The sequence below is a fragment of the Pongo abelii genome, chromosome 6 (assembly GCF_028885655.2).
Source record: "Pongo abelii isolate AG06213 chromosome 6, NHGRI_mPonAbe1-v2.0_pri, whole genome shotgun sequence".
NCBI classification, from domain to species: domain Eukaryota; kingdom Metazoa; phylum Chordata; class Mammalia; order Primates; family Hominidae; genus Pongo; species Pongo abelii.
The window spans coordinates 127,800,346-127,813,488 of NC_071991.2; the positions used below are offsets into that span (position 1 = coordinate 127,800,346).

The 13,143-nt window shown below is 42.0% G+C and overlaps 1 protein-coding gene across 2 annotated transcripts in view; it reads right to left on the minus strand.

Moving 5' to 3' along the window:
* The window catches only part of COPG2 (COPI coat complex subunit gamma 2), a 162,683-nt gene that overhangs the window by 864 nt on the left and 148,676 nt on the right, over positions 1-13,143 (minus strand). For both annotated transcript variants that reach the window (XM_024249541.3, XM_054560634.2), the window contains exons 21-23: positions 1,454-1,551; positions 578-716; positions 162-260 (exon numbers count right to left, since the gene is read on the minus strand). In XM_024249541.3, coding sequence (XP_024105309.1) covers positions 162-260; positions 578-716; positions 1,454-1,551 — 336 coding nt within the window. The remainder of the gene's footprint in view (positions 1-161; positions 261-577; positions 717-1,453; positions 1,552-13,143) is intronic.

Genomic DNA, 13,143 nt, shown 5'->3' on the forward strand with positions numbered 1-13,143 from the left:
AACTAAGAATAGCATGCAAAACAAGTTATTCATTTTGACTGGGTATCAAATTGTTACTCATATAATGGGATGATGGCACAACAGCAAAGCATAAGATGCCCCTCTACATCCTATTAAGCTTTGCAAGAAAATGGAAGGAAAATCTGATGGAATCTTCTTACCTGCCAGATAGAGCGAATGGGAATTCTTGTTCTCAGGTACTTTATCGGACCTCTCACATGGCTGCATGCCCAGAAATGTGATGATATTGTTGACAGCCTCTGTGTTGAGATGATGTATGAGACAGTATTAGGAAAGTAAAGCACAGGGATCTCCCTCTGCACCAGTGTATGCTGGGAGCTGGGGTGGAAGGGGCTGTTGGTGAAAGGGGTTGTTGGTGATGTGCAGAGGGAGGCTACTACTGGACTAGAAAATGGCTGATCAATTAGATGATGAAGACAGGGTGCTGGCCTTTTAAGTAAGAGATTTATGAAGTTGTTTTTTTTTTTTTTTAAAGCAGTTCTTCTGGAGTAACAAATATGCCTGTTAGGTGTTATACTGTTATCAGGCGATATACTGATAGCAAAATCGGTCTCACCTTCAAGGGTTTTGGTAGAACTGAGGGCAAAGGTTTCCTCTTTCTCAAAGGTATCTCCCACCTCTTCCCAAGCAGCAGCAAAGTTAGGCTTCAGTACTTTCTGAATATGGTCAGACACAGTCACTTCGAGATCTTCCAGCTAGTGGGTGACAAGCAAGCAGTCAGTAAAGAAAAGTCCTTTCTGTTATAGGGCAAAGATAAAGGAACTAATCAATATGGTCCTCTGGAGCCTAGAGAAAACTCTACCACCAAAATAGTTTAAGTTCTGTAGTCTGGATAAATCTAATGTTGTAGCCCTTAGCAAAGGAAAGCAAGAAAACAGAACATCTGGCAAGAGCCTCAGATCAACATCTGTAGCCCTGAGGTACAGAGTAGTCATGTTGCACCCACACTTGACCACTGAGTTCTGGGCACACGGTACCCTCTGATCATTCACTAAGAGGTTGGTATTTCTTAAAAAGTTTTCCCTCCATTCTGTGAAGGTTTTTAAATCCATGATCTGGCTATAAACTAACAGCTGCTGAAGCAAAAACAAAACAAAAAACAAAACCAACCCCCCTCCCCAAATCATTTTAAACAAAACTGATCTCAATGAAAATCATGTCATTATTTTCATCTCTTAATTATCCCTATTATAAAGAAAAAAAGGGTGAGTTTGTTTTAATGATGAAGTGGTAAATCTCAATTCTCTCTGGCCTGATGCTGTCCAGTTACAGAAGAGGGTTAGTCCAGGTCCTCCTAAGTTGTCATCTGTTTCAGAAGAATAGAAATCCCTTAAGTTTATGTCAGATGCTCCTAGAAAAATGTTCTCTCAAGGCAGAAGTCACTTAGTGTTTTGAAGGTGTCAAAGAAAGTCTCTATGCTGGGAAGACTCACCACATACTCATCATCATACCCATCCTCATCTGGAACTCCAGTGTTAGGGTCACAGTCCCGGACTGTAAACTTCATGGTGCAGCTAAAGGTGCCTGCAACTGGAGGAGAAGGAAGGCAAACCTGCATCAGTGGGGAGTGCAAGCGAGACGTTTCCATCATTTCTTAGGAAGTGCCATCTGTACTCAGCACTGTGTTCCACATTTTCCAGTTAAACACACATGCCCTGTTTTCTAGGGTAGTGGTTCTCAAAAGCAGCCTACAAGCGGGTCAGAAAGGCAGTCTCACAAAGCATGAATGTAAAGTCTATTCAACACTGTGGGTTACACCAGTACAGAAATGATAACATGGGCAGACTGTTTCTCTATTGGTATGAAGAAAGCAGCAGAGAGGTACTTTTGGGGGCTTTTTGCCATGCCTATCAAAGGGGCCTAAATGTTGAAAAATAAATATTTTGAGAACCACTGCTGTAGGACCTGACCAAAAAAAAAATACTGATGGTAAAAAGCATACAGATCATCAGATTAACATTGACCAATCTCATCAGCATCTCAATACCATCTTTAGATTGTGGACTGATGGCGGGTCCACAGATCACCAGAGAGAACTTGCTTTATTGGTCAACCTTCAGCCTAAAGTGAGTAGGTCAGTAATGAGTTTCTAGTATTGGTGAAGTCAGTGTCTTAAATGGAAAAGCAAGTGGGCAGTTGTATGTTTTCACACAAGTGGTGTTAAGTAATAAGAAATGGAGGTGGGGGTACATTTTTGGAAAGTGAAGTCTTTATAAAGTAAAGACAGGATTTTCTGAAATTTTTGAAGGAGGGGATTTAGCAAGCAGGGATGAAGAAAAGGCATTTAGGATCTTGTCTGTGGTCTGGAAAAAGCTTATAGGTACAAAAAATATTAGATATTGGGAGAGTTAAAAAGTTATTTGGGGGATAGGCAAGGAGAGGAAAGAACAGGCTCAGATGTGAAGACCTTATATGACAGATTGGGTAATAAGACTTTCATCTGCTCAGTCTTGACTTTAAATTCCATCCATTCATCCATCCACACATGTAGTGACTGTCAATACATGTTGATATTACATGTAAAGGTATAAGCTTATGTGCCAGACACTTGGATAAAAAGATGACTGAGACATGATCTCTGTCTCTAGGAGCTGTCTAGGAGTTAAATAAGTGTGTGGGCTGTGTGTGTGCGATCTATCTATGACTTTACAACTCAATGCCACAGATCCTCTAAGTTTTAAGTGAGTGCCATGTGAGGGTGCAGGATTAACAAACAGCCTGGAAAAACTGCAAAAAATGTGAAACGATACAATAGTTTAACTGGCTCTCAAAAGATGCAAAAGAGGTTTGGCAAGCAGAGGAAGATGTACGAAAGAGGCCAGAAAGTCCACGGGGCAGCTGGGAACAGTAAGCGGCATGCTAATGCCTAGGTGCTGAGAAGATAATTTGTTTAGGAATAAATTGTAAAATACCTTGTATTTCAAATGATTTTCCAACAGGCTCTGGTGAGCTGAGGCAGTCAAGAGATTGAAAGGTTAGAGATAAGCTAGATAAGATGTGCCTAATTTAAGCCACTGGTGGGGACTATGAAGAATGGGTCTGAATTCAGAGAGCAGATGGATTCAACACAATATGCTGAAAACAAACGATGGCAGCGGGTTGACCCATATAGGAAAGAATGAACCTATCAAGCCTGCAGAATCCATTTCAATGCCATTAGGAGTTGAGGAAAGAACGACTGTGGTTTAATTAAGATAGGATTTTCTTCAGAGAGAAGGGGAAAGAAGTGAAAGTTAACACAAGGCCAGAACAGGTCAGGTGAGGCATTTTTTTGAAACCATGAAAGAGATACAGGATATGGTAGGGGAAAAGGTCATGATCAAGTTAGAATGAAGAGTCAGGAGAGACATTAAGCAGTAGATTATAGCAACCCAGTGCGGTTCCAATTAAGCAGAGAGGCTACAGCAAATGAGGAGGACAAAGAGACAACATCAAGTATGAAGGCAGATCACAGACTGGGCACAGGGGCTGGGTTTTATGTGGAGGTAAAGACAGAAGACACTTACATATAAGGACCTGATACAGAGAAAGAGATTAACGAAGTAAATAGGAATGGTGTTAGTAGAGATAATGTTCCTGACACCTTAGTGGGAATTTTTTTACTTAAATGGTTTGATTGATACAATGAGAGGTTACAGGGATCTAAGGAAGTCCAGGCAGTAATCTATCGAAGCTGCTAGAGAGGATGAAGAAGTGGGGCGAGGAGGCAAAGGGGGGGGGGCCTTTCCATGGCAAGAAAATATTGAATGCACTGCCATAATGTAAATATGAGAGTTACACAGACAAAGCAAGGCAAATTACCAAAGGGAATCAGGAAAGAATGCCCTGAAGATCTGCATTAAAACTGTTCTCTGAAATTAGGCTTGTCTTGTGAGGATTCACTGAAAATGAGAGTCAGCCACTAAGGAGATTTGTATGAAAAGAACCCAGCGAATTAGAGAAAAGATGGATGCTGGCAGCTAAGACAGGAGAGGGACATGTGAGTTGGGCCAGGGTACAGAACATGCAGTATGGCAAAGGGCAGGGTGGGAAAGGTGGGAGGGAGCTGCCAGGTCTCAACCACCTGGGGGAGACCATGACAAAGTAAGAGACACTTACGAGGTATTTCCAGAAAGCTTTGTTAGAATAATAATTAAAGAAAAGGGTATGTCACTAGGGCAAAAGATTAGAAAGGGGGCAAAAGAGATGGATCTGTACAGGCTAATTGCAGCAGTCTATGCAGGTCTGGACTGAACTGAGAAGGAATGGGTGCAGCATAGCGTGTAGGACATCGAGGAAAGCTGGGCAGTGACTGCCAAAATAAGCAGTACACACCTACCTGGAAAATCGTGTTGAGTCTCTTGGAATGCTGTACAAATGGTGGGAGGGTTTTTCTCTAGGACAAAGTCAGAAAGGGAAGGAGGAATGGTACTGGAAAGCAACATTAGAGTTGTCCTCAGATGAAAAGGAGTTGGTCACTAAGGAATGACACACATCAACAGGAAGGTAAGACAGCATTGCTGGGCCAAACGTCATAAGAGAGTATGAAATAAGAGACTGGAAGCAAAGGAAAGAAAATATTACATAAGGAAGGGCCTACTGGCAGAGCAGGTGTGGAATAAAGATTTAGAATGGGGTATCCTGTCTAGGTCTAAATGGTCGGCTGGATGGGAAATACACAGAAAGGGTTAAGGAGCAAGGAATTCAGTAGGAGGCAGCAGCAGACTAGCTCTTGAAGCTTTTGAGGGAATGGCTAATTAAAGGACTTGCTTGATAGGAAAGTTATAAACTGATGAATGCTGATAAAAAGCTATAGATGGGCCAGGTGCGGTGGCTCACGCCTGTACTCCCAGCACTTTGGGAGGCTGAGGCGGGTGGATCACCTGAGGTTGGGAGTTCAAGACCAGCCTGGCCAACATGGTGAAACACTGTCTCTTCTAAAAAAAAAAAAAAAAAAAAAAAATTAGCCAGGCGTGGTGGCTCACGCTTGTAATCCCAGCTACTTGGGAGGCTGAGGTAGGAGAATCACTTGAACCCAGGAGGCGGAGGTTGTGGTGAGCCGAGATCGCACCACTGCACTCCAGCCTGGGCAACAAGAGCAAAACTCCATCTCAAAAAAAAAAAAAAAAAGCTATACATGGCAACTTTAGAAATATTAGGCTTGATTTATCAAGAGAGTGTGAACATGTAGTTTGTCCAGAGAATGGATTATTGCTACTAGATGGGGAATGGGTGATAATGAAGAGTGAAGTAAAAAAGTCTGTATCTATTTCTGTAGAGACGGTAGGGCCGGGTGCAGCGGCTCACGCTTGTAATTCCAGCATTTTGGGAGGCCAAGGCTGGCAGATCACTTGAGGTCAGGAGTTTGAGACCAGCCTGGCCAAGATGGTGAAACCCTGTCTCTACTAAAACTTTTTGTAAAATACAAAAATTAGCTGGGCGTAGTGGCACATGCCTGTAATCCTGGAGGTTTCAGTGAGCCAAAATCATGCCACTGCACCCTAACCTGGGTGACAGAGTGAGACTCCATCTCACAAAAAGAAAGAGAGATGGCAAGTGAAAGGTTGACTGACAGTTAAGATATCGTAGACTATTGCATAGTGTTCCACTGAAGTTGCCTAGAACTTACTCTGCTATGTGAGGATTGGCTAAAAGTGACAGACATTTCCTAGGGAAACATGAATGAAAATATCACAGGGGAAAAAAAAGAGAAGATGGAGGCTGGAAGCTAAAAGACGAGAAGATGTAGGATTTAGGATGGAGTGTGGAATATAAAGTGTGGGTAGGGGCTGGGCACGGTGGCTCACGCCTGTAATCCCAGCACTTTGGGGGTCTGAGACAGGTGGATCATTTGAGGTCAGGAGTTCGAGACCAGCCTGGCCAACATGGTGAAACCCCGTCTCTACTAAAAATGCAAAAAGTAGCCGGGCGTGGTGGCAGGTGCCTGTGATCCCAGCTACTTGGGAGGCTGAGGCAGCAGAATCACTTGAGCCCGGGAGATGGAGGATGCAGTGAGCCGAGATCAGGCCACACTGTACTCCAGCCTGGGTGACAAGAGTGAAATTCTGTCTCCAAAAAAAAAAAAAAAAATTATATATATAAGTATGGGTAGGGAAGGGCATTAAAGAGGGCCAGAATGAGGAACACCAGAAGATGGCAGAGCTGCATATGCAGTAGAGATATGAGTTAAGCTGGGTTACAACCAAAGAAGAAAAGAGAATGCAAAGAGTAAGCAGATAAATAAGAACTGGTGTCATGAGGAAGTGCCATCTGGGAATCTTTGCTTGAATGATGTTTGAAGCAACAAGTGTGACCAATAGAGTGAAAGGTCAAGGAGTTTAAATGAGATGGAGTCTTGCCATAGGCAGTGGCATGAACCCTATGAAGGTCTGGAATGAACTGAAAGTGCAAGTGTTTTCAGAGTAGTGTGGAGGTGACGAGGAAGAAAAGACTAAATCCATGAGAATGATACACAAGATGATAGCTGAAAAAACAAGTGACTAAGTAACAGTTGTTTTACTAGGGCCAACTGGGGAAAATAATGGAAGAGCCTGCAGAACAGACAGAAGAGACGGAGTCATTTGAAGATTGGCAGGTATTGACAGGAGGGATATGGCCCCATAAGTGTAAGATTAAATAAGGAGAGACTGAAAACTGTGTAAAGGGAGAACTATACAAAGAGTAGGTAAGCGTAGGTGGAGTGGCATGGACAGGTAAAATGAGGAAAATCGTTTCCCAGAATGGGAAATCTTGTAAACCCTTAAAATGTGGGTTTATTTGGTCAAATGTTGGCTCTTAATTGCAGACTTTGAAAAGCAGTAGATACAATGGAAGAAGAACAAGTGCTTGAAAAGTAATGGGAAGCTTTTGTGAGAAGTTTAATGAGAAGGATTAGAAGGAGATGGATTAAGATGAGCCCTAATAGGGCAGCACTTAAAGACACCAGGATAGATCTTTGAGTAGTTTGTAGAATGGACGACTAATATTGGAAGAGGAGTGGCTGGAGATCGTGTTGGAAACACATCTCAAGGGTAAAACTTCTTTGTTTCCAGGTACAGATGGTAGATGAAATTATACTCTATATAATTAAGGGAGGGCAAATCACCAAAGGGGAAAAACAAATGAATATCATGTAAGTGCTGTATTAAAGTTACTCTTAGAAGTTACTCTGTCATGTGAAGATTTTCTACAGATGAGAGACAGACACTAGAGAGAATCTGGCTAGGAAGTGCCATTCAGGAGGAGACAGAGTCCATCTGAATGAAATATGGATGGCAGCTAAAAGAAGGGAGGCTGAAGATAAGGTAGTGTACATCTTTAGGGCAAGATAGGTAACAAGGAGAAAAGGAATAGGAGAAAACATTAAAGTTGCCTCCAGATGAAAAGGTCATTTGAAGAATGGCAGGACTGACTGGAGAGACAGTCCCATATTTGGGCCAAAAGACATGAAGAGGGGTTAAAGCTAAGGGGAGCATTATATAAACTAGATAATGATTCTGAAAAGGTAGCGTGGTAATAAGAAAGACCACAGCGCCATAAAGATGCCCAGAGAATCCTGCCAGATCTCAGAATGGGCCCAGCTGGCCAAATTCAGTGGGTGTAAGGCCAGATTGCAGTGACTAGTATATGGGAGAGAAGGAAAGACCTGAATAGGAATGAGTCAGTAGACTTGCTCTTGATGCCTTAGTGGGAGATTTTTAATTAAAGGGCTTGGTTGAGGGAGAAGTTGAGAGCAATGCTTCTTAGAATGTGTTACATGGCACTATCTAGGAATCTGTTAGAAATATGAATTCTTCTCCCCTCCCCCAGACCTAGTCAGAAACTCAGGGTGCATTAATCTGTTCTCACATTGCTATAAAGAAATACCTGGGACTGGGTAACTTATAAAGAAAAGAAGTCTAATTGGCTCAAGGTTCCACAGGCTGTACAGGAAGCATGGCTGAGGAAGCCTCAGGAAACTTACAATCATGGCGGCAGGTGAATGGTGGGGAGCCAGCAGTTCACAGGAGAAAGATAGAGAGTGGGAGGAGGTACGACACACTTAAAACAGTCAGATCGTGTAAGAACTCTATCACAAGAACAGCACCAAGGGGATGGTGCTAAACCATTTATGAGAAACTGGCCTCATCATCCAATCACCTCCCACTAGGCCCTACCTCCAACACTGTGGATGACAATTCGACATGAGATTTGAGTGGGGACACAGATCCAAACCACATCATGGGGTAAGGCCCTGCAGCTTGTTTTAACCAGCTGCAGTTGGAGAACCACTGCTTTAGACAAAGGCAGGCTAGGAACAATTCTGATAAAGAGCCTCTTCTAGCAACTGTCGTGTTAGGGTTAGCTGAAAATTAAAAGAAGCAACTGAAGAGACTTAAATGAAAGGAGAGAAGAGATGGAGAGAATGGAGGTGATGGAGGGTACAAAAGGGAAGGGATAAATGAATGAGACTGGAGGCTGAACTTGCAGCACAGTAAGCGGGCCAGTGAGGAAGGGCACTGAAGCATGACGGGATGAGGAATACTGGGACGGGGAGAGTAGCCACTCTGGTAGAGTGATTTTATGTTAATCCAGTCACAGCCACTCAAGAAGACAGAAGAAGGAGAGAATGTGGCTAGGTAAGAATTGAGGTTATGAGGGGTCACTGTTCAGGAAGCTTTGGACCTCAGATCCAGTGTGCGGTCTGAACAGTGAGTGTTGAGTGTGAGGGGTCTGTTTATCCAAAGACAGTACTGAATCTATGGAACTGACATATACAGAGTCTCTGAATGAAGAAGGGATACTGAATATAGTTTTTATAAGGCAAAATAAAAAGGTGTACAATAGTGAAGTTAAAATTGCTTCCAGACGAGAAGGCATCACTTAGTATTGACCAAAAAAAGTGTCAATGATACTAACTGGAGGTATTTGGCACCATACTTGGGCGAAAGGTCATGATGAAAAAGAAAGAAGCTAGGTTAGATGCTATCTAAGGGGAAGGGAAGGCTTATCTGAAGAGTAGAAAACTGGTTTTGAATGAGGGAGAGAGTGGGGATATGAGGGGAGGAAACCTCAAAAAGAATATGTATCCATCACTATGAAAGGTTAGGCTATACAGGGGAAGCCTCCAAAGGGAAATTTGGAAAAATGTTCTGAGAGGGACATTAAGGATGTACTCAGAAATTAAGAAAACATATTAGGACTTGCCAAAAGTGAGAGAAGCAACTGAGGAGACTTATATGCAAAAATCGCAAAGAAGGAGAGAACAAAAGATGGAGGCTGGATGCTAAATAGAGAGAACGTGTGAATGAGGTAGGGGGCAGAACATGCAGTGCAGAAAAACAACAGATATGGAAGGGCATTAAAGAGGGCTAAATGGGAATATTAGGAAATGAGAGTTGGAAATTTGTCAGAGTTGTGTATTAACAAGGAGAGAATAAGGTAAGACGGTGGCAAAGTAAGAACCAGGGTATAAGGTTTTGCTGTCCAGGAAGCTTTGTTGGAAAAATGTTAGAAGTAATGGGTTTGGTCAGTATGGTGAGAGGTGAGAGAGGCTAAGTGGGATGGGCATAAAAGGCAGGCCAGTGGCAAGAATCCTATGAAAGTGTAGGCAGATCTGAGAGCACAGACAAATGCAGTGGAGAATGTGGCACAGGCCAGAGGGCAGTGGGCTGAGCAGCGAGTGCCCAAGGGGAGGGGAGTATCCAGAAGAACCCATTGAGTCCATAAGAATGACACACAGGTGACAGCTGAAAGAAGGAGGGACATAGAAGATACAGCAGCATGATTCTCTGGGGCAAAATGAGGAAGAAAGGAATGGAAGAAGAAAGTGAAGAGTTCCTGCTGATGTGAGGGGATGACTGAAGGAATGGCAGATATTGACTGGGGGGTAAAGGAATCATTCTTGGACCAAGGTTATGATGGAATAAGAAGGAAGAGAGAGCTGGCTAGCTGAGTAAAGGACCATCGTATAAAACAGACAAAAGTTAAGAGTAGATGGAGTGGCAACTAGGCAGATCAGATGTATTTTTAAAAGGGGAAACTGCTAAGATCTCAAAATGGGCCCAAGTGGTCAAATTGGGTGGGAAGGCCCAATGGTAATGAATGGTGCATCTAACAGAGCTTCAGGGACCCAGGCAGGAATGGGAATTAGTAGATTAGCTCTTGATGCTGTAGGTAGACATTTTTGGTTAAAAACTTGGTTAATAAGAAAGTTTAAGGGAGTTTTATTAAGATGAATTCTCCTAAAAAGGTACTGCTAGCAACTTTTAAATACATCGGTATTGACCATTTAGGGAGGGTGGGTGAGTAGTTTGTCTGTAGAGGAAATTAATTGTATTTCTTGAGGACTGGTAGGGAATCTTGAGGGAAGTAAACCTCAAGAGTATAATGCTATATCCATTGCTATGATAATTTAATGCTAGTAGCCAAAATGGATAGGTAAGATATGACAGAGCGCTAGTAGCCAAAATGGATAGGTAAGATATGATAGAGCGCTAGTAGCCAAAATGGATAGGTAAGATATGATAGAGCATAACAGAATAAGAAGAAAGGAGTTTTCATCTAAGTAATGGGAGCACTGTGTTAATTAGAGCAGGGTTCTGAGTGGTCAAGTTGCAAAAAGACAAATAAGCTGTGGACTAAAAAGAACTGGAATGGAGAAATCTGTCAAATCTCAGAAGGGGTCTAATGGGTTAAATGTGTGTTGTTGAAGATTGCAATGAGTGGTGTAGATGGTGAAGAGCAGCGAAGGCCTGAATACGAGCAGGAGCCAGAAAGCAGACTAGCTCTTCAAGTCTTGATGGGAAGTTTTTTCTATTGAGAACACACACATACATTTATACAGCATTGCAAACACAGCACTACATATTATTTATGGATATGTAGTAAAATTATGAAAATATGTATGAGGATAAGTATCAGATTCATGTAGTGATTTTCTCTTGGAAGGGAGAGAGGTAAATGATTTTGGGGAGTGATACCGAGGAATCTCAACTATATGTGCAATATTTGGTTTCTTTAAAAAAGATCTGAAACAAATACAACATCAAGATAGGAAGAAGTGGGTGTATTAATTTTAGGGGAATGAAAAGTTTTAATTAAAGAGCTTTGTTGATAAGAAAGAGTAGAGGGGGAAGATCAGGGTGAATCTTGATTCAAAGCCACTGATAGCACCTGAAAGACTGGTTTGAGAGAGCAACTGGAGAGCATGGGTGAGTGGTTTATTTGGTGAGAAGATGATCTGTATTTGGTATGGAGCAGGTGGGTGGCATTGAGGGAGTATACCTCAAGAGTATACCTTGAGAAGAATGATGTAGCCATCACTGTGATTATCGATGGAGGCTGATAATACTGATGTTAATATATATGACAGTGCAAATAAAAGAAATTAGGAAGAACTTGCTGAAGCAGGATATTAAGATTTGTTCAGAAAAGAAATATTATGTTAGAACTGGCTATAAGAGCAACTATTAAGATATGTATAAAAAAGAGTGAGTAGGCTGGGCACAGTGGCTCATGCCTGTAATCCCAACACTCTGGGAGGCCGAGGGGGGCAGATCACCTGAGGTCAGTTCAAGACCAGCCTGGCCAACATGGAGAAACCCTGTCTCTACTAAAAATACAAAAAAATTAGCCGGGCGTGGTGGCACATGCCTGTAATCCCGGCTACTCGGGAGGCTGAGGCAGGAGAATTGCTTGAACCCGGGAGGTGGAGGCTGCAGTGAGCCGACATGGCACCACTGCACTCCAGCCTGGGCAACAGAGCAAGACTCTGTCTCCAAAAACAAAAACAAAAAAAAAGAGTAGAGAAGGAAAAAGTGAAGAAAAATTGAAGCTAAAATTAAGGAAGGAGAAGGCATGTTAGATTTAGGTTGGGGTGCTGAGCATGCAATGCAATTTTGCAAAATGTTAAACAGGGAAGGGTATAAGGAGGGCCGGGATGAGGAGCACTAAGAATCAGAATTACAAGTTCAGTGGAGTTGTATGTTAAGCTAGATACCAACCATGGGAGAAAAGAAGGGAGTGAGAACATAGCAAATAAGAACTGGAGTATATGTTGCTGCCCAGAAAGCTTTGTTGGAAAAAGATTTGAAGCAATTGGTGGAGTCAACAGAATGGGAGGTTAGAGAAAGATTAATGTGATGGACTTAAAATGGGTCAGAGCAGGGATCCCAGGATGTCTAGACTGAATGGAGGGTGGAAAGAGATTAAGTACAAAGTGAGGAAGATGGAAGATGGTTGAATAGTGCTGAATATCAAGAGTGTACATATCATCCAAAAGAGATGGTTATATCCACTAAATGATACAGCTGAATGAAGAAAGAATGCTGGAGAAAATGTAAGGAGTTTGCAGCCAAAGGAGAAAGAGAAAAAGGAGAAAAGGAGTAGAAGGGAAATGTTCAGGTTGTTTGTAAATGGAAAGACATTATTTGAATAGTCACAGATATTGATAGGAAAAATGGCTGTTGCTCTATACTTAAGCCAAAGCTCATGATAGAAAAAAGAAACAGAGGATAGCAAGTCAATAAATGGGACGTTGTATGAATTAGAAAGCAGTTTTGAGTAGGTGGAAAAACAAGAAGACAGATTAAGTATAAATTAAAGAAACAGAACTGTCAGATTGCAGAAGAACCGTATACAGAATGAAAAAAGATCAGGAGTCTGAAAAAGAATAGAAGTTGGATAGGCTGGCACTTGAAGTCTTAGTGGGAAATTTATTTCTTAAGTGACTGCTTGCTAGGGAAGGTTAGAAGCAGATGAATTAAGATAAACCCTGATAAGAAGCCATTGGTGGAAACCTTAAAAACATGAGGATTGACAGGTATAGATCGGGATTCTTTGTAGAACAAATGAATGCTATTGCTTGAGGACTGGTTGGGAATCATGATAAGGTTAACATCCAGAGAATAATCCAGCATTCACTTATTATAGAGTCAGTGGGTAAATGATTTGTACAATATTTACGATATGGCAGGGCAGATATTCAAAGGGAGTTACAAAAGGACATAGCAGTAAGTATGATGTTAAATTGGCCAAGAAGTTAAGAAATAATGTTAGGATTGGCTGAAAGTTAAGCAACTGAGAAGACTTGTGTATATAAAAAAGAAAAAGGAAAAGGGAGAGGAGAAGATGCTTGGTTGGAGGAAAAAAATGTATGAATTA